This window comes from Eptesicus fuscus, chromosome 7, assembly GCF_027574615.1.
Source record: "Eptesicus fuscus isolate TK198812 chromosome 7, DD_ASM_mEF_20220401, whole genome shotgun sequence".
In the NCBI taxonomy this organism is placed as follows: Eukaryota; Metazoa; Chordata; class Mammalia; order Chiroptera; family Vespertilionidae; genus Eptesicus; species Eptesicus fuscus.
In genome coordinates this window covers 21,468,356-21,495,575 of record NC_072479.1, presented here as the reverse complement: position 1 = coordinate 21,495,575, position 27,220 = coordinate 21,468,356, and the positions used below count along the sequence as shown (strand labels likewise).

Sequence of the window (27,220 nt, the reverse complement as noted above, 5' to 3'; positions counted from 1 at the left end):
TGACTTTGAAAGCAATTTACATTCAGGACAAGACAATACTGACTTATACAAGAAAAGACTTAGGAAAAAAAATATATATATATTAGAAAAAAAATTAACAATCATCTTACAGAGATTTTTAGATATAAGCTGACTTTGGAGGACAATGGACTAGAACTAGGCAATCTCTCAAGATTCCTTTAGTCCCATGATTCCAGTAACCATGTATTTATATGTATAAAGGACTAGTTTCTTCCTAAACTATCATTAAAGGAGACTGACTAAATTAACATCAAGAATGTAAAATAGCTTAAGAATACGCTATATACAATAGCCAATATGTGGAAAAAACTTTAATGTCCACTGACAGATGAATGGATAAAGAAAATGTGGTATATATGTATAAATGCAATACTATTCAGCTTTCAAAAAGAAGGAAATTCTGCAAAATGCAACAACATGGATGAATCTTGAAGACATCATGCTAAGTGAAATAAGCCAGTCACAGAAAGACAAATACTGTATGATTCTACTTGTATGAGGTATCTAATAATAGTCAACTTCCTATAATCAAAGCATGAAATACTGGTTGCCAGTTAAATAGAGAGGGGAAATGGGCAGTTACTAATCAATGGGCTTAAAGTTTCAGTTAAGCAAGATGAGTAAGCTCTAGAGATCTACTGTACACTTAAAAAGGTCATAAGAGTAGATCTCATGTTAAAATTTTAAAAGAAAATGCTATATATGTAAACTGGAATTCTATAAAGCTCTCAAAAGAACATGTATAATATGTAATATATTAAGTGTTTGAGGGTATACACAGTGTACTCTTCAGAAGAAAGCATATTAGAATAAAATGGAAAAATATATCTGGAACTTTGGTTCCAGGGGAGGGGGGACAGTAAAAAACAATGCTATTTTGAGCCTTCACAAGAGTATCTTTAAAAGGTCACCTGGGTATTAAATTAGATATACAACAAAAGAAAAATTAATTTAATATTCTTTAGTATTTTGTTTAGTCTTGCTAAATTTCACAATGATGAATGGAATGAAAAGGGAATGTCTCAAGCAAACTGACATCAGTAATTTTTCTTGAAATTATAAACTTAATTATTATTCTAAGTTGAACATTAAAGCATACTCACTGTCTATATCCAAGTGTGAAGTTCTAACATTCTGTAAATAAATTAATGCAAATGGTTAATATCTTGTTCTTTTTTTAAAATTGACAAAATAATTTGTAGCCACAGAATCCATCTACTAGAAAGAAATGTTTTTAATATCATCTTTAACATATTACAAAAACAAAAGCAACAATTCAATAAGGATCCTTCCATTGATCTTTATACAGATTTAAATGCTGTCATGTAAGTTATCAGTTACATTTATAATCAATAACCTTCAATCACTGAGTTTAGAAATTACAGTATTCTTTAGCTAAACTCTCTCACAAATAAGGCACAACAACATGATCACAAGTAGTAAACACAATACAAATAATGAATCCAAAAACTTAACAAGAAAATGCTCATGCAAAAGTATCTACAGAGGATATGAATATATGATCCAGTTCAAAGAAGTACAGAATGTCATATACATAACTGTATCATGTTACAATAATTCATTACTCCTACACTGGAAGAACTTCACTATTTCCAATTCTATTTTACACAATTTTACATAAATTTAGTAAGTTTATGCACAATATTCACATCTGCAACAATAACAAATTGATTGTTAAAACTCAGGCAAAGGGAAATTAAGACACGCTAATGTGTGGCATATTATAATTACAGAATACCATTCATCACGCTCATGTCTAGGAATACTAAATTGACGGCACATTTAAATCTTATAGAACAAGTCATCCATGGTTTTATAGCCAAAGTGCATTAAAAAAACTTCTATAGTCAATAGATCATGAATATCAAAATATATGATCATAATTTGCTCTCCACTTAAAAGCTAAACATTTTTATGCAAATAAAGGTTTAAAAAAAGTGAATTTAAAGTTTTCAAAACTATAAAATAACCATAAAGCCTTTTAAAGAGAGTTGGGAAACAAATTTGGCAGTTACTATTTAACATTACTGTGAGGAAACTATTAAGCTAGCTAATTCCACATTAAGAGGTAGTTGAACAAAATGTTATTTGTACACTGCTTTGAGGTTTTTGTGTTTGTTTCCCTCTTTATTTTCTCAAAATGAACAAATCCCATATGAGCAGCTTTGTCTTCTTTCTATTAAAAAAAATTCCATAGGTATAGTTTACTATTCACTAGCCCAGCAAGACTTGATTTTAGCTCAGTTTCTGTGCTGCGGTTTGAAATTTACTAACACATGATGCTAATATGCTTTGCATTAGAGCTGAGAGCTGGGCCTCCACACACACTCTAACTCACTGATGAATAGTACCAGCAGACATCAAAAATGTAGAGCCAATAAGGACTTAGATGACTTTTTTAATTAAAAGAAAAACCCTTTAATTTTTGTTTTCAAACATCTTAAATTGGTGACAGTTAACAAAAATATTAAGTTTCATTTCTAGTATTATTAGTACAATAACCAATGGTAAATTATTCAGGAACTATGAAATGAGATTAGCTAGATGAAAACTAGAAAATCATTCAAACACATACAATTTTATTTGTTGCCCCCACAACTTTATTTTTGTGTGAATATGTGGGTAGGACATTAAGGGAAAAGGTCTTCAATGCACCTAATTAGGAGATGAAGTGAACAAATATTCTAATCCAGAAAAATTCTCATGAAGTTTTATTATCTTAAAAAAATAAACAGTGGTGCTGTGAACATCTATTTTTTCCAACACATTTATTAAGTCCCTTATATGTAAAAGTATAGAATTAATACTATATGAAAGTATTTATAAGTGTGTGAAAATACATAAATAATTTTAGCTCAATTTATATTATCCAAGTATTATTTTTAATAATGAGCCATCATATTTCTTCATTATATATGCTAAAGGTTATATGTTTATCCAAGTTCAGAGCTTCAATCAGGATCTTTAATAGCTACTTACAACAGGGTTTACTTAAATGGTTTTTTTTAATGATTAAATAGTGGCAATCTCTTTTAGTTTATATATATTGTTGGTATAGCATAAACATAAGTTCATTTCATTTCAGTATGATATTGGAAAGCAAGTATATATTATAAACTACTTATTGCAAATAAAATATTAACTCCCATCTTTCCTATTACTACCAAATAATTGCACTGAAAAAATGTATAACTTTACATTTCTTCTCTAGAAAGAGTAATAAACCATTATTACTGACTTCCCTCTTCAGATGTTTTCCAATTTTTCAAATTAATAAGATATGATAATTTAAAGTTCAATTACATTGTTCAGCATACAAATAAGCTAATTTTTAATTATCCTTAATTAGCCATTCTGTTTTAATTCTGATGGCAATTTTGGGATTCCTAAATACATTTGTTTCTAGTGAAACTCTACTCTCCAGCTATCACTTGAGGGTAATTTCACAGCATTATTTTTGCAAAGTAAAAAGATTTACCAGTTGATATGGAACCCAAATTCGGAACCATTTTAAATTTAAGTTCACAACTTTTAAAATGCTTCCCTATTATTAGGTAAAAATAAAGTATAAAGTAAAATATTTAATGTCTCCCTACCATTTTGCATTTGGTTTTCACAGATAAGAATATAGCAACATCAGTTATTGGCTTTGAGACACAAAAATTATAAAACAATTACCATGAATCTGAGCTATACTTGGGAAGGTTAAACCAAATTAAAGTAAAAAGCAGATCCACTGAAAAAGCAAACTCATTCCTGAAGATGCTAGAGAGACAAAATGAGGGACAATCTGAAGGCTAATCTCAGAAGACCTCCCATTTACAAGAAACTGAGAATAGGACCATTAGACAATTTCTATTATTCATCTTCCACCGTAGGGGAAGGGTGGGAAACTTTGTAGGATCCTTAACGGAGAATCATTTGGAGTTTAAATTTGAGAATGAAAAAGAAAAGTTAACCCTAATCTTTAAAATAGAACCCTAAGATAATCAGAAAGTAAGCAAGTTGATTTTACAGAGGTTTTCCTAAAACCCACCCAAGATAATATAATCAGTATTGTTAAAGCAAAACCAATTTTGAATTCATGGTTACTATATATTTCAACATAAAATGTGTTTTGATCTCTTGAGCATAAATTTATAACATAACAATGTAATTAAGGTTTGGACCTATATATAAAAAGAAACAGAGTCATAAAGTTTTATAATTCTGTGCCTGACTTTAGAAAGAATATATTTAATATATTTAATGTGTTATTGTGCAACATATATAATGTGATAACATCCATGTACATTTCTGTACACTCAATTTGGGAGAAAGTAAGTCATGGAAGTATATTCATGTCATTTGTGAACAATGAAATTATATTTAAAAAAATACATTGCTATTTTCTGTCCAAAGTTTATTTACATTTCATTGGCTAATTCTAAACTTGGCATGAAAGCTGTTCCAGGAGTTAAATGGAAAAAGTAATGAAAGATGAGCCCAAGTCTCACAAAAATAGAAGAGTTTTACTTGATATTGACAGCATTCCAAAATATACGAATTCTAATTTGGTTTAGTATTGCAACCACTGTCCAAATCAAATAGTCCAGGACCTCTATTAAGGACATTTATTAAAAATCTAATGTTAGTGTAATATTATTCTGAAGTTGTGATAACCCATTATCCTTGCAAGTCATTGAAACATGTATCACAGACACGAACAGGCTTCTTGGAAGAAGGAGTTAAGGCATTTTTGGCTGAACACTCGGCACAGAAGATATTTCCACAGTGTCTGCAGTGATGCTGTAGATGACAAAAATTAAACAATTTAAACATACAAATGACACCATAAGCATTATGAGACTGTAAGAACACTGCAAACTGCACTATGAAGATATTAACTGTTGAGTAATTAGTGTATTTAAAAATATAATATTTTAATATGTCAATTTAATCCCTTAGTTAAATTGAATGGCTCCTATTTATCAGATAGTATGCTAAACATTTTATATGGACTTGATCTTGGAATTCTCAAAAGCAACAGGAAGCCTTTCAAAGTGTTAATAAATCACTTCCAACAGGTAAAAAAGTATTACTAATGCATTTGCCAAATGTTTCAGGTATTTCTTTAACAGGAATATAAACTTGCAACATCCCATGATGTTATTCAGAATAATTTTTTTTTAATCTCTGCTTTCTCCTCCTTTAGAAGAACACAATGATGACTAAAACATATGAGATTAATATTGGTGCACTGATTCAGAAAATGATTCCTTAGGAGAGTAACTCAGTAAGAAGGCAACAACTGAATTTAAAACTAAAACTGAAACACATATGCTAACCAGAAACTAAATTGCATGACATTTAATTACTCCATGTAGTTGAAAATTAACCAAAAAAATGAAAATTTGTTTTTATCTGTCAAAATTCATTTTAATGGTTAAAACACTAATTGTCAGTTAGGAATAAAATCCAGAACCGTAACAATACGAACAAAATCATTTACCCGTCTCACTGTTACTGAAAAGCCTTTCCCACAGGCCATACAGTTTTGTACTTCATTATCTTCAGCCCACTTCCTATTCAGTGCTTGCGTATGCTTGATCTATTGAAAACAAAGTTTCAATACATTATTATGTTCAACTTCTTGAAGAATGATGAATACTTTCTAATTTGGTGCCTGAGTTTTATAAAATGTTGACTATATGCAACCAAGGGATAAAATTTTAAAAACCAGAAATACGTTGGTCAACTTCCATTGTCAATAATTGCCACATTCTTAAGTCTGAAGATAGATGATTGATAGATAGATAGATAGATAGATAGATAGATAGATAGATAGATAGATGATAGAGTAAATAACATTTTATTCTCTATCCTTTGCTGATTTCCCATCCATTCTAACCCTAATGACCAATCCTTCCTTGGGATTCTGAGTACACATTCAGGTCACTTCTTGAATGCACAGCAACTCATCTATTACTTGGTGCTCTTGAATTTTCCCACTACTGACAATTCATGAATGACATGGCCCTTTATCCCTGGGGTCTCTCAGACAAGTTCTTTCTCTCATATTTAATTACCCATAACACATTCTTTAACACTGTTACATAGACAGTAGCCACTCAAAAGTATTTATTAAATAATGACATTGTTTTTAAAAGGTTGAAAATATGCTTTGCATGAAGAGGTAAAAGCTAGACTAAAAACTGCCTCCCACTGCCATGTGACTTACTTGAAGGGACTGATTCTCTCTGCCCAGTTCCTGCACTGCTGCAGTTGTATTATCCAGCTTTCTTTGTACTTCTAGTACTTTGTTTTGAAGCTTTTCTATTTCACCTTCTCCTTTAAGACATCTAGAATAGATTGCAAAGAGGTAATTAATTTTTTAAAAAGTCATTAAATTCCCTTTTAGAACACAGATAATGAATTACTTTAGTAGTTTTAAATAGAATACATTAATTTCAACAATCTGATTGTTTTAAGAATTAGTTTTAAATGACTATTTAAATTCCTGTACAAGCTATGCACTTTTCTCAAGACTCTTCTTCTATTTTGAAAAATGTGGACTGTACTCTGGCCGGTGTGGTTCAGTTGGTTGGAGCATCATACCATACACTGAAAAGTTTCAGGTTCAATTCCCTGTCAGGGCATATATGGGAGAAAACCGACTGATGTTTCTCTCTCACATGGATGTTTCCCTCCCTCCCTCTAAAATCAATGAAAAACATAACCTCGGGTGAGGATTAAAAAGAAAATTTTACTAGACATCAAGTATGTACCTTTCTAGTAGTGCTCTCCTTTCATCTTGATTATTCTGAACCGTTGCTTCTAATACTGCAATTTCACCCCGTAAGTCATCCGTCTGCTTCTCGAGCTCACTAACTCTCCGCTGGCTGCACTGCCACTCCTTCTTCACGGTGCCCAGATTCTCATTTAATGCTGTAATCTGCAGGGTAAGTTTCGCCTCATTTTCTTCATGCTTCTTCATTCCTACTTCTTTTTCTTTTATTTCAGAATGCTGACCAAAAGAAAAACAATGAGGAAAAAGCCTATTATAAAAATAGTGCAAAATAAATTTAAGTTAGTTATTTGAATTTAAGTTATTGGAAACACAAATAATACTACTTCTTCAGGAAAGCAGAGATAATATATTTCAGTATACACTAATAAAATTGATTCCACAAACATCTGTTTATTTTGAATTGGCTCAAAGGCCATAATGCTGAAATGATAGTTAGCAAGCCTCTTATTAGATCAAGTTAAAGTAGAACAGTTTGAGAGTTTCCTTTTTTCCACTAGAGCAGGGGAAGAACACATAGTCAGGGACGGCAAAGTGCCTTGGAAACAAAGCCAGCATTTTATTATGTATCAAATTCCACATAAATTGTTTTACCTCTATCAATCCGCCAAGAACCAATGGCAACCCTTTGATTCACTGTGAATTTGAAACTGCAATTCTTCAACTAAAACACTCAGTGGTCAAGTTATCTGAGGATATTTGGACTTAATTCAACAAAGGAAAGCCAGATGCTTCCCATTTGGCATGCACAACTTAGGGAAGGAAAAGTAGGCTTTGGTCTTCATCATTTTAAACGGAAGTTTACATTCCCCTTTATCAACATTCACTTTGACCAAATGAGTTGAACATGATTAGCATTCATGCCATTTACCTCAATTTACATAACTGTAGGGTTTTTCTGGCACTAAAGGGTTTAGTTTTTTAATCATGTTTTATTGGCTTTTCACCTATATAAACCAAAATACAATTACAAAATATTTCTAATCATACTTCAGCCATTTAAACAAATCAGATCTCTTTTCCTAACAAAAATTAAAATGTTAGGTGAACATTTCAATTATAACTTCTAGGTAGGAAAATCCTCTCTTACTGGATTGGTTTATAAATAAATTATGAAACACACTTCCCACCATTAATTTACTGACCAGTTTAGCTTCCTTCTCAATAAATTCCTTCTTCAACTCATCTTCTTCCTTTTTCACCTGCTCTTTTAGCATTTGCTGATTCCTCTTCTCCTGTTCAAGGATTACCTTCAGGGAATCTATTTTCCCTTGAAGCTCTAGTTTCTGCTGAATCAAAAGCTGCTTGGCATCCTTGAGACTTGTTAGCTCCTATTTAAAAGGCCAAAAATAATTATTCTAGATAGAAAATATTTCAAAATATAGCTGAAATTTATGCAACGTATTACAATAATATATACAAACATGAGTTTTAGTCTTTTCTCTAATGATATTCTTAAAGTTCAATATTTCAAACAATTGTTTAAAAAGATGCAAAATTATTTACTTCCTGCTGAATAATCATTTAAATTTAAGTGATACTTTGCATACATATGTTTTAATAGAATTATATGAAAAATGTCTACCCTCTATTTCCCTTTATTCCCTTAGCACGTGTTTATTGGTCACCACTTAGGCATCACACACTGTGTTGAGATTTACACAATGATTAACTATATACATCCATTGCTTTAAGGAAGTCACAGTCTGGAAGAACCTAATAACATAATAGAGATAATTATAAAGCAAAATTGTAAGTATACTGATAGACATAACAGGTATTATGAGAACATGCAAGAGAGAATCGAATGACTAACATTTTCCAGAGCAAATTACAATTAGTTTCTTTAAATAGCATCCTAGCTTTGCTTATGCCAGGAAAAATATTCAAGAGATTGTTAAAGGATTTTAGGAAGCAAACAAAGAAACAGAATTCCTTAAAAAGCTTAATTCTAAACCCTTACATATTTTGAAGTTTACGATCTACAATTATAATTTTCTAAATCGATAGCTCTCTTATTATCATCTCAACAAAATCTAAACTTTTAGGGTTGCTTACTCTATTCAGTAACCTAAAACAAAAGTAACATGGTTTCAATATGTATACAGATATTATGCAACACAAGAGTACACTTGAGAGCAGGAGAATTTGTCAAAAACAACAAAACACTGGTACATAGTAGAGAAGTTCTCATTCTCTCTCTCTCTCTCTCTCTCTCTCTCTCTCTCTATATATATATATATGTACACATATACATATACATATATATGTGTGTGTGTGTGTGTGTGTGTGTGTGTGTGTGTGAGATAAAAGCCTAATATGCTAAGTTTCTGGTCATCCGTTCAACCAATCAAAGCATAATATGCTAACAATGTGCTAAGGCTGCTCAACTGCTCGCTATGACATGCACTGACCACCAGGGGGCAGATGCTCCGACTGCTAGGTTAGCTTGCTGCTGGGGTCCGGCCCATCGGGACTAAGTGAGATGGGCTGGACATGCCCTGGAGCCCTCCCACAGTCCCTCCCCAGCTGGCCAACCTCCTGCATCCCTCCCCAGCCCCGATCGTGCACCGATGGAGTCCCTCGGCCTGGCCTGCACCCTCTCGCAATCTGGGACCCCTTAGGGGATTTGGGAGAGCCGGTTTCAGCCCAAAACCACAGGCCAGGCCGAGGGACTCCACTGGTGCACGAATTCGTGCACCAGGCCTCTAGTATATATATACATGTAAATATATATATATAAATTTAAATGCCAATAATACAGTGTTGAAGAAAGAACAATGATTGTCTTAACATACCTTTATGCTTTCTTGCTTGTGGGATTTGATTTCTTCATTCAGTTTAGCAATTTCTTTTTCTTGTCTACACTTAATTTCTTCTATCTCTGCCAATTTAGATTTTTCACATGCTAGTTCTTTTTCTTTCAGCAACTGTAGAAAATTATTTAAAAACAATTTTAAAGTAAATATTTCACTGATAAGTAATATAATCAAAATGACTGCTACCATTTATAACACTGTCTCTGCCCCTTTCTACCTAACATGAGTAAATTACCTTCTTTTGCCTCTGTGTCCTTATTTATACAATGTGAACAATAAGATTATTATTAAGGAGTAAGTAGTTAGAGTTAATACTATAAAGTGAATAGTGACTGGCCAACTAAGTATAAAATGTAGCCAAAACTACCATTATTACTCTTATTAATAATATTATTAATATTATTACTATCACTATCTTTATATAAGGCACACCTAAGCTAGGAGTATTATATATTACCTAATTTAATCTCTATACTAGGTAGCTCTTTTAAATGATCATTTATAGGTAAATAAACAAAGGTTTAGAGAAGTCAAATAATCTATTAGAATTAGAGGTAAACTAAAACAAGGTCTGACTAATGTACAGCCCTTGCAATTAAAGGCCTATAAATTATAGTTCTGTCACAATTTTCTAAACTTGAAGCACAAGTCATGAATTCATTCCAGCTTTACCAGCCTCACCCCCACAAAAAACTACCTTAATTTTTTAAATTAAAGAGAATTTCAAGAATTGTACAATTTACACATACCAAGCACTTCAGGAATTGTACACTTCAGAATAATATCCTATCAGCTAATGGAAATATGATTTCAATTATGAAACAACATAAAAATGTTCCCTATAATCTGAATTTCTCTTTCATAAAGAACTTTAACTGATTTTTAAACACACTGGTCATTTAATATAATATTTTAAACTTTATAATATAGCATCCTTTATATAAAATATACTCATACTTCCCCTTAGAAAAATCTAGTTCTTAATTTTAGGAATTCTTAAGCTTGAGAATTTCTTTTCAGACCTTTTATTATCTCACTCCTACATCCAGAAGACAGAAATCGTTGAGTGGCTGTAATACATGTTTTTGAATAACCAAGGGTCTAGGTTAGAAAAATCGATTAGTTTGTAAAACTAAAAACAGCAGAAATAAAATTGGATAGAAATGAAAGAAGTACATCCTAGAATTAAAATTCCAATGACCAAAACTGTTTTTATCAGAAGCTATAAGGCCATCTGAGAGAGCTGTTGAAAATAGAGGTGATGCCTTCTTGAGTGAAGAGGTCTGACTGAATGGCCTCAATGGCCATGACAACGCTAAAATTCTGGATTAGTCAGAAAATGAAATACCTTTTCTTTCTGAATATCTTGTAGTGCTGCACTCTGCTCCTTTAACTGCTGTTCTTTCTTTGTTGCATCCTGCTCCAAAGTAGCCTTGGCAGTCTTTAGTTCTTGAATCAATTTATTTTGGTTTCCAATTTGATTTCTGTTTGAAATTAAGTCCTCCTGTGCTAGAGAAAGCTTCTCTTCTACAGACTTATAAAAAAAAAAAAATTTCCCCAAATTATTATATGCCTATTTTTTTCAAATTTCAACAGAAACAAACATAGTAATCAACATAAGAAATAAACTATAAAAGATAGTATGTATACCCTTTAGTAAGATCACATAAAAGAGAAAAAAATGTCATATAATTAATTATCTTGCCTATGGAAAACATTTACAGCATAAAATACTGAAGAATTCCAAAACCTCTAGAATTAATCTATAAGTTGTTACTGGCTAAATGTATGAAGGAATATCAAGTAAGTAGGGACCATATCAAACATAGTCAGAGAATACATATGTGGTTAGAGAGAAGACATGGAGGACATGGAAAAAACGAAAAAAGAGATTGTATAGTTAAATGCTAAGTTATGTGTACATACAGGGTGGGGCAAAAGTAGGTGTACAGTTGTGAGTATGCAAAACAGTTTATTCTTGTATTATTAATTATTAATTATTGTATATTTTCTATACAAACAATTGCAAACCTACCTTTGCCCCACCATGTACATGTTTTGTAGGAACTGTGATGTCTGACATACTAAAACCTTTTGTAAGTAAAAACAAAACTGTTACTTCACATCTGCCAACCTGATCAAGTGAACTAAGAGGAAAGTCAACCAGACACCTGAGGCTCTATTTCTGAGAAGGCCATCACCCCCTCCCTTAACTTTCCACTTGTGTAGCAGCAATAGTGTTGTCAGCTTACACAGCCCATAGCTACTGACTGTTCTAAGGCCCAAATATTCTGAGAAGCCGGTAGAGGAAAGGGAAAGCTTTTTGACCTATCAGGTTTCATTTGGGGACAGATATGGTAATAGGTGGGTAACAGATGCCGAAACCGGTTTGGCTCAGTGGATAGAGTGTCGGTCTGCAGACTGAAAGGTCCCAGGTTCGATTCCGGTCAAGGGCATGTACATTGGTTGCGGGCACATCCCCAGTAGGGGGTGTGCAGGAGGCAGCTGGTCGATGTTTCTAGCTCTCTATCCCTCTCCCTTCCTCTCTGTAAAAAATCAATAAAATATATATTTTTTTAAAAAAGAGGTGGGTAACAGAAATGGCAGGAACCTTGTCACTCTCGTTTGCTATTGCTAAGAAAAGAATCCACAGGGAAGGGAACTAACTCGAAGATCTTTTCCACCATCTAGAAGAAGTTCATCTTTCTTATTCTAGAGATGTAGTGCCCTTGAAAAGGAAGCAGAAGATATAATTCAGGTAGCATCCTTGCTGATTAGACATGGCTATAGTAAGCATTCAATAAAAAAAAAAAAACCATATGAAAATAAATAGACATATTTAAGAGACTTCTTAAGCTTCCTGAAAGAGAAAGTTTACTCCTTAATTCAGTTCAGAAGTCTTTCTGATGTAAGTTAAATTTCCATTTTCAATAGCTTCCAGTAGAACACATAAAACTAACCCTAAGGTTCCTTTTTCAGGGAAGATCTAAAGTCACCTAGTCCTTTATTGATCAAGCAGCTAACCATTAATTGAGTACACTACTGAAGTATATTGGAGGATATAAGATGGTCCTTGACTAAAGAAGATGACTATGTAGCCTGAAAAACAGAACCAGAATGTAAAACAGAAGTTGAACAAGGTTAGTAAAGTATTTGCTATATGCCAAACACAGAAAAACGGTGAGTGTGAGAGCTTTCTGTAGAATGTGATTACACAAGACTCCATGGTGAACGTGAAAACTGACCTAAGTATCACAAGAAGTGAGAGTGATTTCAGATAAAAGGAACAAAATTTGACAATGCCTAGTCCATACCAATTGTAGTTAGGTGACAGAAGCTAAAGAATACCAAGGCTTGCTAGAGCCTGAAAGTAACAGTACCCCCTAATCTTTGACCACAAGAATTCCAAAATGCTCATGACTTATATAAGCCTCCAAAATTTTAAACTCACACACACAAAAAAAATAACAGTTAATAAATCTTTAAAGTCAAGTTCAAAATCTGGACTACTTTTTCTGAAGATGCCAAGACATATTGCTCTACCTTGCCTCTGAATATTCATCTATGTCATTCAGTGGCATGTCGCCATATATTTTAAATACTCCTTTCATTCATATTGCAGACCATGTTATTTTCACCTACTAGAATCTATTCCCTTTGGGAACTCTCTTCTCACATTCAATGGTTTAGTTGGGGCTATCTTTAACCCATCCACTCCCACTGGAATAGGCAAGTCCCTGAACACATCAACTACCAACCTTGACCCTGAATGAAGACCCCAATCACATTATAGTGCTACTAGAGGCCTGAAGCATGAAATTCGTGCAAGGGGCTTGGCCCTCGCAGTTGCCCCAGCTGCCTCAGCCCTCAGAAAATTCAACAATTTTCTCCTTTAAAATTTTTTATTTTTTCTTGATGATGGCTGAAATGACATAAGGAAGGGTACTAGGCTAAGAAAATTTATATTAATTCTGAACTTACCCTAGAATTTCACTTCGCTCAGGATGAGAGATTTACAGTTAAGTTCCACTTCAACCTTTCTTCAACAACAAATAGCACACAGCACAGCCAATTTGAAATCCAGACAAACTTAAGTATTTCATAAATAACCCAGCAGATGGGGCTAAAGGCATAGATTAGGCCAAGCCACCATCTTCCATTCTACTGGTGTCTTGGTGTACACCCTCAGCCCACAGATGGCAGCCTTGCCTTAGACAGGTGTCATGTTACAAGGTTCTGAACCTCTCCTCTTCTTTCTTATACACAACAAGATCATATAAAACCACTGAAGCAATAGAAAAACAATGGCCAATGACTATCTCTTATTCTGGCCTATAATATCATTTGAATTTCCATAGGAATTTACTTCTTTTTTTAAAAATTAACTTCCTAAGTAATTCAGATAATTCTCATTTTGGAAGCATTAATACAGAATTCATCACTACTCTATTTTATTAAAAAATTCTAGTGAATTTATGATAAAAGAATAAAAGGCTATGAACCAGAATAACTAAGATCTAATCATGGTTCTGTAATTGTGCAACACTAAGCTTGTCACAAACCAAGCCAGGCTTCAGTCTACACAAGGAAGGCCTTAATCTATACAAGGAAGCTCTAGAATAGTGGACTACTACATGGTCTCTTAATAGTTGTAAAACTCTACAGCAGACTTAGCCCGCTGCCTTTCACTTTTTACCCATATTTACATTTGAATGATTCTTTTATGTATAAAAATATTAGTACTGCCCGGCTGGCATGGGTCAGTGGTTGAGCATTGACCTATGAACCAAAAGGTCACAGTTTTGTTTGTTTTTTATATTTTTTCATTGATTCCAGAGAGGAAGGGAAAGAGACAGAGAGAGATAGAAACATCAATGATAAGAGAGAATCATTGATTGGCTGTTTCCTGCACGTCCCCTACTGCGGGGGATCGAGCCTGCAACCCGGGCATGTGCCCTTGGCCGGAATTGAACCTGGGACCCTTTAGTTCGTAGGCCAATGCTCTATCCACTGAGCCAAACCGGCTAGGGCAAGAAGGTCACAGTTTGATTCTGGTTAGGGCATATGCCAGGGATTGCAGGCTCAATCCCCAGTAGGGGGCGTGCAGGAGGCAGCCGATCAATGATTCTCTATCATTGATGTTTCTACCTCTCTCTCCCTCTCTCTTCCTGTCTGAAATCAATAAAAATATATTTAAATATACATGTGTGTGTATGTGTGTATAGATATATATATTAATACATGATGTAGCTTTCAGGCATAATAAAAACAGTTGTTGGCTTAATGAAAGGATACTGATTTAAGAGATCTAAGTCCTGTAACTATATTATGTTTGTGGGTAAAATATTTTAAAAAGAGTGTGATTTCTATAGGACTTCTTGGAGCAGTCAAGTTTCATTTCCTCTATCAACTAAATACCCTTTAAATTCATCCACATTCTCCATCCTTACTATTACCAGCCCGAGTCACCATCATTTGCAACTGGAGTACTGCAAAGTCTCTTCTCTAGTCTCTACATTCCACCATGTTCCCCTACAATCAATACATCCCTTATCCTATAGCCAATCATTGGCCTAAAATACAAATCTGGACAAATCCTTTCAGTGGTTCCCTACTACCTTTAAAATAAAGTCCAAACTCTTCCACAAACCTTCCCTAATTTTCAATAGTGTTATAAAGAAAAACATAAATAGGCATTGACCGGGTAGATCAGTTGGTTAGAGCATCATCCCAATAGTCAAGATTGATCTCTAGTCAGGACACATACAAGAAGCAGCCAGTAAATGCATATATAGATAGACCAACAAATCTCTGTCTCTTCCTCTCTTTTTCTCTCTTCCTTTCTCTCTAAAATCAATCAATAAAGTAAAAAAAATAATAATTTAGCCCTAGCCAGTTTGGCTCAATGGATAGAATGTTGGCCTGTGGACTGATACCTTAATGTTACATGAAAATTATTTATTCTTTTTCCATATCCTTCATTTTAATAAACATGATACTTTATCTAATCAAATAGTATTCCATATCTATACTAATAAAAGGGTAATATGCAAATTGGTCAGGATGCCCTCACCGTAAGAACCGAACAGCAGGCTGCATGGGGTGACCAGGCTGGCGGGGGGGGGGGGGGGGGGGCAGGGAGGGGCAACCAAACAACTAAACAGCAGGCTACGTGGGGTGACCAGGACAGCAGAGGGGGGCAGTGAGGGGTGACCAGGCCAGCGGGGGGGGGGAGCGCAGTGTGGGGCGACCAGGCCAGCGGGGGGGGAGCAGTTGGGGGCAACCAGGCCAGCAGGGGGAGCAGTGAGGAGCAACCAGGCTGACAGGGGGGTAGTTGGGGGTGACCAGGCTAGCAGGGGGGCAGTTGGGGGTGACCAGGCTGGCTGGGGGTCAGTGAGGGGCAACCAGGCCAGCAGGGGGGGCAGTGAGGAGCAACCAGGCTGACAGGAGGGCAGTTGGGGGCGACCAGGCTAGCAGGGGGGCAGTTAGGGGTGACCAGGCTGGTGGGGGGACAGTTGAAGGCAACCAGGCCGGCAAGGGGGGCAGCTGGGGGCAACCAGGGCAGCAGGGGGGCAGTGAGGAGCAACCAGGCTGACAGGGGGGCAGTTGGGGGCGACCAGGCTAGCAGAGGGGAAGTTGGGGGCGACCAGGCTAGCAGGGGGGCAGTTAGGGGTGACCAGGCTGGCTGGGGGCAGTGAGGAGCAACCAGGCTGACAGGGGGGCAGTTGGGGGCGACCAGGCTAGCAGGGGGGCAGTTGGGGGTGACCAGGCTGGCTGGGGGTCAGTGAGGGGCAACCAGGCTGGCAGGGGGGGCAGTTAGGGATGACCATGCCGGCAGGGGGGACAGTTAGGGGCGATCAGACTGGCACCGGGGGGGGGGGTCAGTTAGGGATGATCAGGCAGGCAGGCAGGTGAGCAGTTAGGAGCCAGCAGTCCCAGATTGTGAGAGGGATGTCCGACTTCCGGTTTGGGCCCGATCCCCAGGATTGGGCCTAAACCAGCAGTCAGACATCCCCCGAGGGGTGCAGGCTGGGCTGAGGGGACTCCCCCATGCATGAATTTCATGCACCTGGGCCTCTCGTGCTTAGATAATTAATGCTAAATTTACTTTGAGCTATAACCTCCTAATTTTAATCATCAGGCATTCCAGTAGTCTTAAGAAGGTAACAAATATATAAAACTAAAGTCATATTACCTGACAGGAAACAATAAAACTGCTTTCATTTTCACAAGTAGTTTACATTTAAAACTCCTTAGACTTTTTAACTGTAGGACATTTTAAAGTTTTTATTTTACATACAGATAGCAAAGTCCCTAGATAAGCTAATATGTTAGCAATTAATAAATTGCCACATTTTTACTATTACAGGTGTTATTTTAAAATACATATACTTATACATGTATTTTGTTATAAGACAATTTCATTTTTAAAATGCATGCTACTCCAAAAATAATCATTTAATAGAAAACAAGTGCAAAATTCCACAAATATTAACATTCCCTTGCCCATTTTGGTTGAAACCAATCATTTAATGAATGTCTATAAACAACTTACTGATTTTTATGAAAAAATATAGTTTACTATACCTTAAGATCTTGCCTTGTTGCAAGAAGTTCAGATTCCTTCCCATAGAAATCAGACTGAAGCTGTTTTAGGTTTTCCTGAGTTTTTTCATACGTGTTTTGTAACATTGACATTTTCTCCTTCTCTTTTTCAAGTTCTTGCGCTGCTTGGGTTAACTGCTGCTGTAGTTTATTCTCAAGCTCTGTCTGAAACATACAATAGCTATTTAAAATGGTATGCATACCAAAAATTAGTTACAAATATAAAATGAAATCCACACAATTAAGAAGATTCCTGATGACAGACTAAACTGCATCCATGCCCTATAATTATTCTACTTTAGTAAAAAGTAACATACTTACCTTATAGTCACAAAGTTAAAGAGTTACAAAATCCAACAAGTCCCAATTTCAAAACCAAAACCTTAAAAAGCAATTAAATAATGACAAAAAGCATGTCATTGGGAATTCCTAAGTATAAAGTTCTCAGGAAACTGAGGTTAATGACCACATTCTGATGGAAGATGCAGTGCTAAAGGCTGTATGTACTAGTAGAAGATGATATAGCTCAAAGTTAAACTAAAGGAAATTACTCCATGAAACAAATTAAAAAGCCATTACTGTATTGAAGTTATTGTTTTTTCTCCTTAAAATTAAAAAATAAATTAGAAAATCTCTCCAGGTCATCTTTATTAACATCAAGGCAAAAAAGAAAATCTTCCAAAGGCCCAACTCCTCCAAACTCCAAAGTTGTCTTTAGTTTTTAAGAAGACTCAGTAGCTATGCACAAATTATGGCATAATTAAAATGCATGTGTGCACAGTATTAAAATAAGAACTTGGCTTTTAACTATACCACTTCAAATAAACTGTTATTGAGGTCACCAGCAACCATCTTGTTCCAAAATCCAATAGCTATGTCTTTGTCCACATCTTACTTGACCTCCCCACAGTACGTGAAATACTTGCTAGTGTCCCCTCCTAGAAACATTCTTCAACCTGGTTTCTGGGCACCTATGTTTTAGGTTCTCCTACCTCACTGGTCATTGCTCCTTAAAATCTTTTACTAGCTCCTCTTCTTCTGTTTGACTTCTCAACATTATAAAGCCCAAGTTTCTGTCCGTGGCCCTCTTCTGTTCTATACTAGAGGCCGGGTGCATGACATTCGTGCACTCGGGGAGGGGGGTCTCACAGTCCGGGAGCCCTCAGGGGATGTCCAGCTAATGGCGGGAGCAGGCCTACGCCACAGTCGGACATCCTTAGTGCTGCTGCAGAGTCGGGCCACTGCTCTCTCGAGTCGTCAGCCTGGCTTGTGGCTGAGCGGCGCTTCCCCTGTGGGAGCGCACTGACCACCAGGGGGCAGCTCCTGTGTTAAGCATCTTCCCTCTGGTGGTCAGTGCATGTCATAGCGACTGGCCGTACAGTCAATTTGCATATTAGCCTTTTATTATATAGGACTAGAGGCCCAGTGCATGAAATTCGTGCACGGGGGTGTGTGTCCCTCAGCCTAGCCTGCACCCTCTCCAATCTGGGACCCCTCGAGAGATGTCCGACTGCCCATTTAGGCCCAATCCCAGTATGTAGGATCGGGCCTAAATGGGCAGTCGGACATCCCTCCCACAATCCAGGACAGCTGGCTCCCAACTGCTCGCCTGCCTGCCTTCCTGATTGCCCCTAACTGCTTCTGCCTGCCAGTCTGATCATGCCCTAACCACTCCCCTGCCAGCCTGATTGATGCCTACCTGCTCCCCTGCCAGCCTGATTGCCCCTAACTGCCCTCCCCTGCAGGCTTGATCGCCCCCAACTGCCCTCCCTTGCAGGCCTGGTCCCTCCCAACTGCTCCCCCCTTGCTGGCCATCTTGTGGCAGCCATCTTGTGGCGGCCATCTTGTGTCCACATAGGGGCAGCCATCTTATGTGTTGGAATGATGATCAATTTGCATATTACTCTTTTATTAGATAGGATAGAGGCCTGGTGCATGGGTGGGGGCCTGCTGGTTTGCCCTGAAGGGTGTCCTGGATCAGGGTGGGGGTTCTCTTGGGGAGTGGAGTGGCCTGGTGAGGGGCCTGTGGTGGTTTGCAGGCCGGCCACGCCCACCAGCAACCCAAGTGGACGCCCTGGTATCTGGGATTTATTTATCTTCTATAATTGAAACTTTGTAACCTTGAACAGAGGCCAGGGCACGCCAGGGTGTGCAGGAACTTGGCTTCCTCCATCGCTGGGGAAACCCAAGCCTCCTGCTCGCTCCGTGGCTGCATCCATCTTGGTTGGGTTAATTTGCATACTCGCTCCTGAATAAATGGTGGGTGTGGCTTGTGGGTGTAGCAGAGGTATGGTCAATTTGCATATTACTCTTTTATTAGATAGGATAGTCTCTATCTCTAAGATCTCAACTAGACTCAAAGCTTTAAATATAATTTATTGCCCGACTGGTGTGGCTCAGTGGTTGAGCATCGACCTATGAACCAGAAGATCATGGTTTGATTCCCAGTCAGGTTATATGCCCAGGTTATGGGCTCGATTCCCAGTGTGCGGCATGCAGGAGGCAGCCAATCAATGATTCTCTCTCACCATTGATATTTCTATCTCTCTCCTCCCTTCCACTCTGAATCAATAAAAAATATATTTTTTAAAAAATCATTTATTTTAGCTTTAACCTCTCTGCCTAAACCCTGGGTTCATTATCCAAGTACTTCCCTGGCATCTCTACTTGAGTGATTGACAGATAATCTACCTCAAGCAGAATCCTTTATGAATTACAGCAAACCTGCTCATCAAAAAGCTATTACTTCCCCCAATAAATATGGTCATCCATCTATTTGCATAAGTCCCAAACCTAGAGTTATTCTTGATTCCTCTTTCATCATCTCTTAACATCTAATCTATCAACAAATCCTGATGACTCAACTTCCAAAGTATATTCTCAAATCATCCACTTCTAACACTTTAGTTCATGCCATCATCATGTAATTTCTGAAATATTGCAATAGTTTTTCAATGCCTTCCTTGCTTGCTTTTTTATCTCCCTTTAGTCAGGCTGTACGATTCTCTGCTCAAAATTCTCCAACTGAATCTAACTGTCCTTAGAATAAAATATATCATTCTCTGTTATTTTATAATCAACATGTTTGCATGTATATGCTTTGGTCCCTGTCTACTTCTCTTGAGCTCACCCCATATCACTCTTCTTCTCTCCCACTATACTTAACCTATATTAGTCTTCTCTTTTTAGAAATATCAAGCTTGTTCTAGCCTTGAAGTCTTTGCACTAGTTGTCTCTCCTGACCTTTATATTTTGTACTAGAGGCCAGGTGCACAAAATGCGTGCATGGGGTGGGGGTGGGGGTGTCCCTCAGCCCAGCCTGCACCCTCTCCAATCTGGGATCCCTCTCACAATCCAGGACTGCTGGCTCCCAACTGCTCACCTGCCTGCCTGCCTGATCACCCCCTAACCACTGCCCTGCCAGCCTGATCGACGCCTAACTACTCCCCTGCTGGTCTGGTCAACCCTAACTGCCTTCCCCTGCCAGCCTGGTCACCCCTAACTGCCCTATCCTGCTGGCCTGGTCACCCCTAACTGCCCTCCCCTGCCGGTCTGGTCACCCCTAACTGCCCTCCCCGGCAGGCCTGGTTCCCCCCAAATGCCCTCCCTTGCAGGCCTGGTGCCTCCCAACTGCCCTCCCCTGCAGGCCTGGTCCTCCCCAACTGCCCTCCCCTGCAGGCCTGGTTGCCCCCAAATGCTCTCCCCTGCAGGCCTGGTTGCCCCCAACTGTCCTCCCCCACAGGCCTGGTTGCTCCCAACTGCCCTCCCCTGCAGGCCTGGTCTCCCGTAACTTCCCTCCCCTGTAGGCCTGGTAACCCCCAAATGCCCTCCCCTGCAGGCCTGGTCCCCCCAACAGCCCTCCCCTGCAGGCCTGGTTCCCCCCAACTGTTCTCCCTTGCAGGCCCAGTCCCTCCCAACTTCCCTCCCCTGCTGGCCTGATCACCCAAAACTGCCCTCCCCTGCTGCCCATCTTATGGTGGCCATCTTGTGTCCACATGGGGGTGGCCATCTTTGACCACATGGGGGTGGCCATTTTGTGTTGGAGTGATGGTCAATTTGCATATTACCGCTTTATTATATAGGATATTGTCTCAAATTTTCAGAAAGGCTTTGTTGATCACCCAGCCTTCAATAGGACTCTGTCTCATCACTGTCTTGTACATCACCTTGTTTAGTTTCTTCCCCCAAGAAAGTGTAAGTTCTATGAGAACAGGTTCCTCGTCTGTTCATGGCTATATCTCTAAAACCCAGAATTGTGCCACGGCATAAAATAGTAATATTTCTTGAATAAATGAGTGACAAATAGATTTGAAGTAGAAAAGCCTGAAATGTCTAAGAGACTATTGTAATGGTCCAGAAAAGAGAAAAAGACAGCCTGGACTAAGACTGTGGCAGTGGGAAATGAAAAGAGGGGATGGATAGAAGCCAAGGAGGCAGACTGACAGAGGGTGTTGCTCACTGCCTATAGAGGAAAATGGGTTGATTTCCCCCACACAATATCTAGTAACATCTCATGTCACTTCCCTTTTCATTTCCTGTATTTTAGATTTTTCATAATGAAGAATTCCTGGACATCTTTTTCCTTGTTGAAGACTATACTGTATTTACACATTTTCTTTTGTAGAACATTGCTTCTTTTCTTTAACATTTTTCACATATCTACTGTTACTTAGTAACTTTTACAGCTTTCATCTAAGCCCTCTGCAAAGTCTCAACAATGACCACAATGGCCCTTCAGGCTTATATTTGGGTCTTCGTTATCTTTACTCTGTCAGATTGATTCACTCATTCATTTAAAAAAATAGTGATAGTTTATTTGTGAAAAGACACAGTTCTCTGACTTTAAGGAACTCAAATCTAATAGTGGGGAAGTTAAATTTAAAAAAAACAAAACAGCCCTAGCTGGTTTCGCTCAGTGGATAGAGCATCAACCTGTGGACTGAAGGGTCCCAGGTTCAAGTCCGCTAAAGGGCACATGCCTGGGTTGCGGGCTTGATCCCTAGTTGGGGTGGTGCAGGTGGCAGCCAATCAATGATTCTCTCTCATCATTGATGTTTCTATCTCTCCTTCTCCTATCCTCTCTGAAGTTAATAAAAATATAAAAAAACAAAACAGATCAAGTCAACAGTTTGATAATTGCTTTAATAGCAGTAAAACTAAAGCCCCAAAGAATACAGAAAAGTCAATGTTTTTCAATTTATCCTTTACAAACTGATACCTTTTTTTCCTCAAAAAACAAAACAAAACCAAAGGTCTGAACACATTTCTCCCTCATTAAAAAGTTTTAGTCCTCCAATATTAAAACTTTTAATTGGAAATAACTATACAACATCTACTGTGATTTGGATTCATCTAATTTTGTGGCCTCAACTCCCCTTACTTCTCTACTTACCATGCACTCCAATAGCTAATGTACTAAATGTTCAAACTTTGCTAATATTATTTTCTGTCTTTGAAATGCCTGATTTCCATCTTTTCTTAACCTTGCAAAATTATAATCATCTTCAAAGGCCCAGTTCAAATGCTAGCTCCATTAGAAAGGCAGATACAATTTCCACTAATTCTAATTTTTCTTATATTTCGATTTAAGTTTTTATTTCATTCGCCTCTATTTACTAGAGTTTTCTTTTTCTTTATATACCTGCTCCCTCATCCTATATAATAAAGAGGTAATATGCAAACTGACCCTCACGTCCTTGCACAAGATGGCCGCCCCCATGTGGTCAAAGATGGCCACCACAAGATGGCTGGCAGGGGAGAGCAGTTGTGGGTGATCAGGCAAGCAGGGGAGGGCAGTTGGGGGGACCAGGCCTGCAGGGCAGGGCACCGGGCCTCTAGTAAATCTCATAATCCTAAAGTGTCATGTAGTAAAGCCATGAAAAATATAGGCAATATTAATCTTAAATCTGAAAAAAATTTTATTGTAACCAATAATTTAATGAAAACAAAAGTGTGCTAGAAAGAGTATTTTTTTATTAACTAAGTTATGATGCTATAAAAACAAAGATCTACGGAATACTCAGATATGAGACTAATAGATGTGGGGGAGAAATGACATCAAGATATCAAAGCAAAATAAAATAAAATAGATGGTAACATTTTTCCAAAAATAAAAAGGTATCAAAGCATATAACAAAATATGTATTATGATAATTATATCCTGACCTATGATTATATATAATAACACACAAAAACTGATAGAAAAATTTGTCTACTCTTGTTTGTATTATTAAAAACTAGAGGCCTGATGCACGAAATTCATGCAAGGGGCTTGGCCCTCATAGCCACAGTGGCTTGCCTCAGCCCTCGCAGCCCCTGCTTTGTCAGCCCCTGCTTCATCCGGAAGTATGTCCGGAAGGTCTTTTGGTTGTCCAGTCTAATTAGCATATTACGCTTTTATTATTATAGATTATTCTTTTTAGCCTGGCCAGTATGGCTCAGTGGTTGAGAGTCGACCTAGGAACCAGGAGGTCATGGTTCAATTCTTTGGCCAGGGCATATGCCCAGGTTGTGGGCTCGATCCCCAGTGTGGGATGTGCAGGAGGCAGCCAATCAGTGATTCTCTTTCATCATTGATGTTTCTCTCTCCCTCTCACCTTCCTCTCTGAAATCAATAAAAATATATTTAAAAATAAATAAATAAATAAAATAAAAATTATTCTTTTTATAAAGTAGCATAATCATAATTATAATTATGGTCAATGTAAAATATATATTTGTAGAATTAATATTTTTCCTCTAGTAATATGACAGCTACCACTTAATATATGACATGTTTTATTATTTTCTACATAGTAGTGATTTTAATTTTCTCTTCTCCATGGGACACTTAATATGAATATACCAAAAGTAAGGGAAAATTCATTTTGTTAAAATATCAAGTATGGTCCATTTTTATGAACTCTTGATCTAGACAGTATTAAAACATATTTAAGAATGAAAATAGATGCTCAACAACAAATTAAAGTAGGTTTGGAAATAGAAACCATTATGACAACTTAAAATATCAAATAATCGTAACTTCATAAAATCTACACTACTGATTTTTTTACTATATCCAATTTTGTGATTCTCTTTAATAAGAATGATTTACTTTTAAATACACTGGAAATGTTGTATTAATCATCCCTATAATAAGTGTTATATATTATTTTACAAAAAGATCCTTTTATGTATATCAGAAAAATGATTTATTCTAGAATTTTAAATAAGAATTATCTGACAATGGTTATAAGTAAATAGGAATCTAGATTTAGATATTTAATCATATAATTAAGTACTTTTACACATCTAACTTAGAAATATTCTGAGCATATATAAATATTCTTCTTTGCAATTCATGTGTTAGTTATCATATTATCTTAATTATAGTTTTTCTTCCCAGAAAAAGTAAACAAACATATCATTACCTTCTGTGAGATAGCAATTTTAACTTCTCCTTGGAGTGCTTCAATTTGCTTTTTCTTCTGTTCAGTCAATTGCTTTAGCTCATTTATGTTCCCTTGAAGTTGCTGTTCTTCTTTTTCCTTTTGTTTTAAATTATCCTGGGCCTGTATGACTTGTTCCTGCATTGAATTGAGTTCCAACTTCAACTGATGAGAAGTCTGTAAGAAAAGAAAATCCGTTTGCATTCATTTATTCATCAAACACACAGTTACTGACTACTACTTGCCAACCACTATTCTAGGTAGAAACTACTGAGCCTACTGGCCACAGGTAATCAGTAGTGAACCAAAAAACAAAACAAAAATCCTTGTCTTCATGGGGCTTTCATAACTGAACTATTCACTAGTAGATGACACACTGGATTAATCTTTAATATTTGTTTAATCCTAACTTCCTTTTAAATTTATGATTTATGTATTTGGATAGAGTTTGTAAATGAACTAGACAAGTATTCCCTTGTGTCACAGAAAGTAAGAATATCAATATCAATCTTTAGATTGCTAGACTATCTATTGTCTTTCTAGAACATAAAAAAACCTTGATATAACGGGCTAATTCGGGCAAAGGGGTGTCCATTAAAGCTGAAAAATCTATTATATAATAAAGTAGTTTTTCCTAATGTGTATGTTAAAAAATTGACAAATTAGTTAATCTGTTTTTACTTATGTAGACATGTTTGTGTAATTAAAATTAAGTATGTATGAAAAGTTTAATTTCACAGAAAAGTTTTCTATATGTATTACTGTAATTTTAAATTTATACTGAATAGGTCTAGTAAATGTGTGCATTCACTAGTCACCACGAGTGGCTGAGATGTGGCTTAGCATACATTGAAACATTGGTTGGCATGCATTAAAAGTGCTGCAAAAATTCACGCCAAGTGACAACAGAACCAATTACCATGCACGATGCAATGTGATCCTGTGCTAATCATTCGCTGAACAGTGTTTATGGACGGTAACTCTTAGATTTAAATATGTAAACCATAATTGTAGATATATAATATTTAATTATTGCAGTGAAATTACTACAGTGTTTTTTCCAACATATGGCCCATTCACAAAAATTTGTTAAAAATAACAGTGAATTCATAACAAAACATAATCTGTTAATTTAAGTAAAAACAAATTTTGGTTAAAAGAATTTTAAAGTTAATAGGGAGTTAATTTTCACATATGACATATGGACCAGAAATTTTGTTCATTAAATCCAAAGTCTGTTAAATGGAGGTCTGCAAAATTAAGGGTTTACTGTATTCTCAAAATGCTAACTGAGCCTGCTGCCCAGGGTTAATCAGAAAGAATAACTTCATATTAACTATGACAAAAACTAAAATCGCTTTGGGAAATACATTTAGTATCCGTCTGATGACACTAAACCACACCACACAATAGTTTCATTTAGAGAAATGGGACATATTTTGCTACTACTTTTTTTTTTTACAATCTACTAGCATATATTTCTGTTCAAAATTAGATACCGTATATAGAAATCACATTGAGGTTCCTCTGTGACCAAAGTGAACTAACACTATCTCCTACACTTCCAGCCAAAGTCATGTTTTAATGTTTTATGTATATTTCATTAAGAACCTAACTTGAGCATTTGACCATATTCAAAGTTACTTTTTAAAAAGTTTCAGTACTACATATGGGTGCTTCAGCTATTTTCAATGCAAAGGGAATATTTTTGTGTAAAATAGGGGTCAGATAATGTAACAATAATGATGATTATGTTTTGATAACCAGTAATTTAAAAAAAACTTAGAGTGAGCATTTATTTTATTCTAATCAGTGTTCTAAGCACTTCAAAATGTATTAACCCATATATTTATCACAATATTCCTATGTAATAGATTCTTATTATTAGCCCCTTTGTACTGCTGAGGAAACTGGAGCACAGAGAAATTAAATAATCTGCCTAAAACAAGGCAAGACAGAATAACTAATAAGTGGCATAAGCCAGTAAGTATTTCTGGACAATCTGGATTCAGACCTTGAGCACTAAGCCACCATAATTTAATATTAAAAGACTTGTCAGGAGTAGGTTTTGCTACTTTATCAACTCAGATCGCTAGAAAGCTACATACCTGAACTCTAGTTGCTAGAGGTATGTCTTCAGAGAATTACAACTATATATTATAACCAATTATTTACTCATTTGCTTGTTTTTGATAGAGAGCAACAGAAAAAATCTCTATTGTTATTCAACCAATATCATATGTACCAATATAAATATCTATGAAATAAATAGCCCTTAAAAAAGTCATTTCTATGGAAAGCCTATCAAGATTTTTTTACAACACTAATTCCTAATTTAGATAATCTAATAACTCAATAGTTAGTTGACTCAATTTTCCATCTTTAATTATAATTTTCAATTCCGGGCCTTTTATTATAAAGTAGCTTAAATCTTTTTAGTAAGAGGTAGAACATAAATTATAGTTTTAAACTATGTGTATATGATTTATATATTTCAGAGAAATAAACCTTCCTTTGATTTAAGCATCAATGTGAAAATA

General features: G+C 36.5%; 1 protein-coding gene across 2 annotated transcripts in view; it reads right to left on the bottom strand.

The window, feature by feature from the left end:
- Window positions 1–1,237: 1,237 nt before the first annotated feature.
- Window positions 1,238–27,220, bottom strand: part of EEA1 (early endosome antigen 1) — a 145,696-nt gene continuing 119,713 nt past the window's right edge. For both annotated transcript variants that reach the window (XM_028148559.2, XM_028148560.2), the window contains 9 exons: window positions 24,663–24,857; window positions 17,236–17,418; window positions 10,997–11,182; window positions 9,628–9,759; window positions 7,975–8,160; window positions 6,810–7,048; window positions 6,263–6,383; window positions 5,534–5,632; window positions 1,238–4,830 (listed from right to left, as the gene is read on the bottom strand). In XM_028148559.2, the coding sequence (XP_028004360.2) occupies window positions 4,708–4,830; window positions 5,534–5,632; window positions 6,263–6,383; window positions 6,810–7,048; window positions 7,975–8,160; window positions 9,628–9,759; window positions 10,997–11,182; window positions 17,236–17,418; window positions 24,663–24,857 (1,464 nt within the window). In that variant the 3' untranslated portion in view covers window positions 1,238–4,707. The remainder of the gene's footprint in view (window positions 4,831–5,533; window positions 5,633–6,262; window positions 6,384–6,809; window positions 7,049–7,974; window positions 8,161–9,627; window positions 9,760–10,996; window positions 11,183–17,235; window positions 17,419–24,662; window positions 24,858–27,220) is intronic.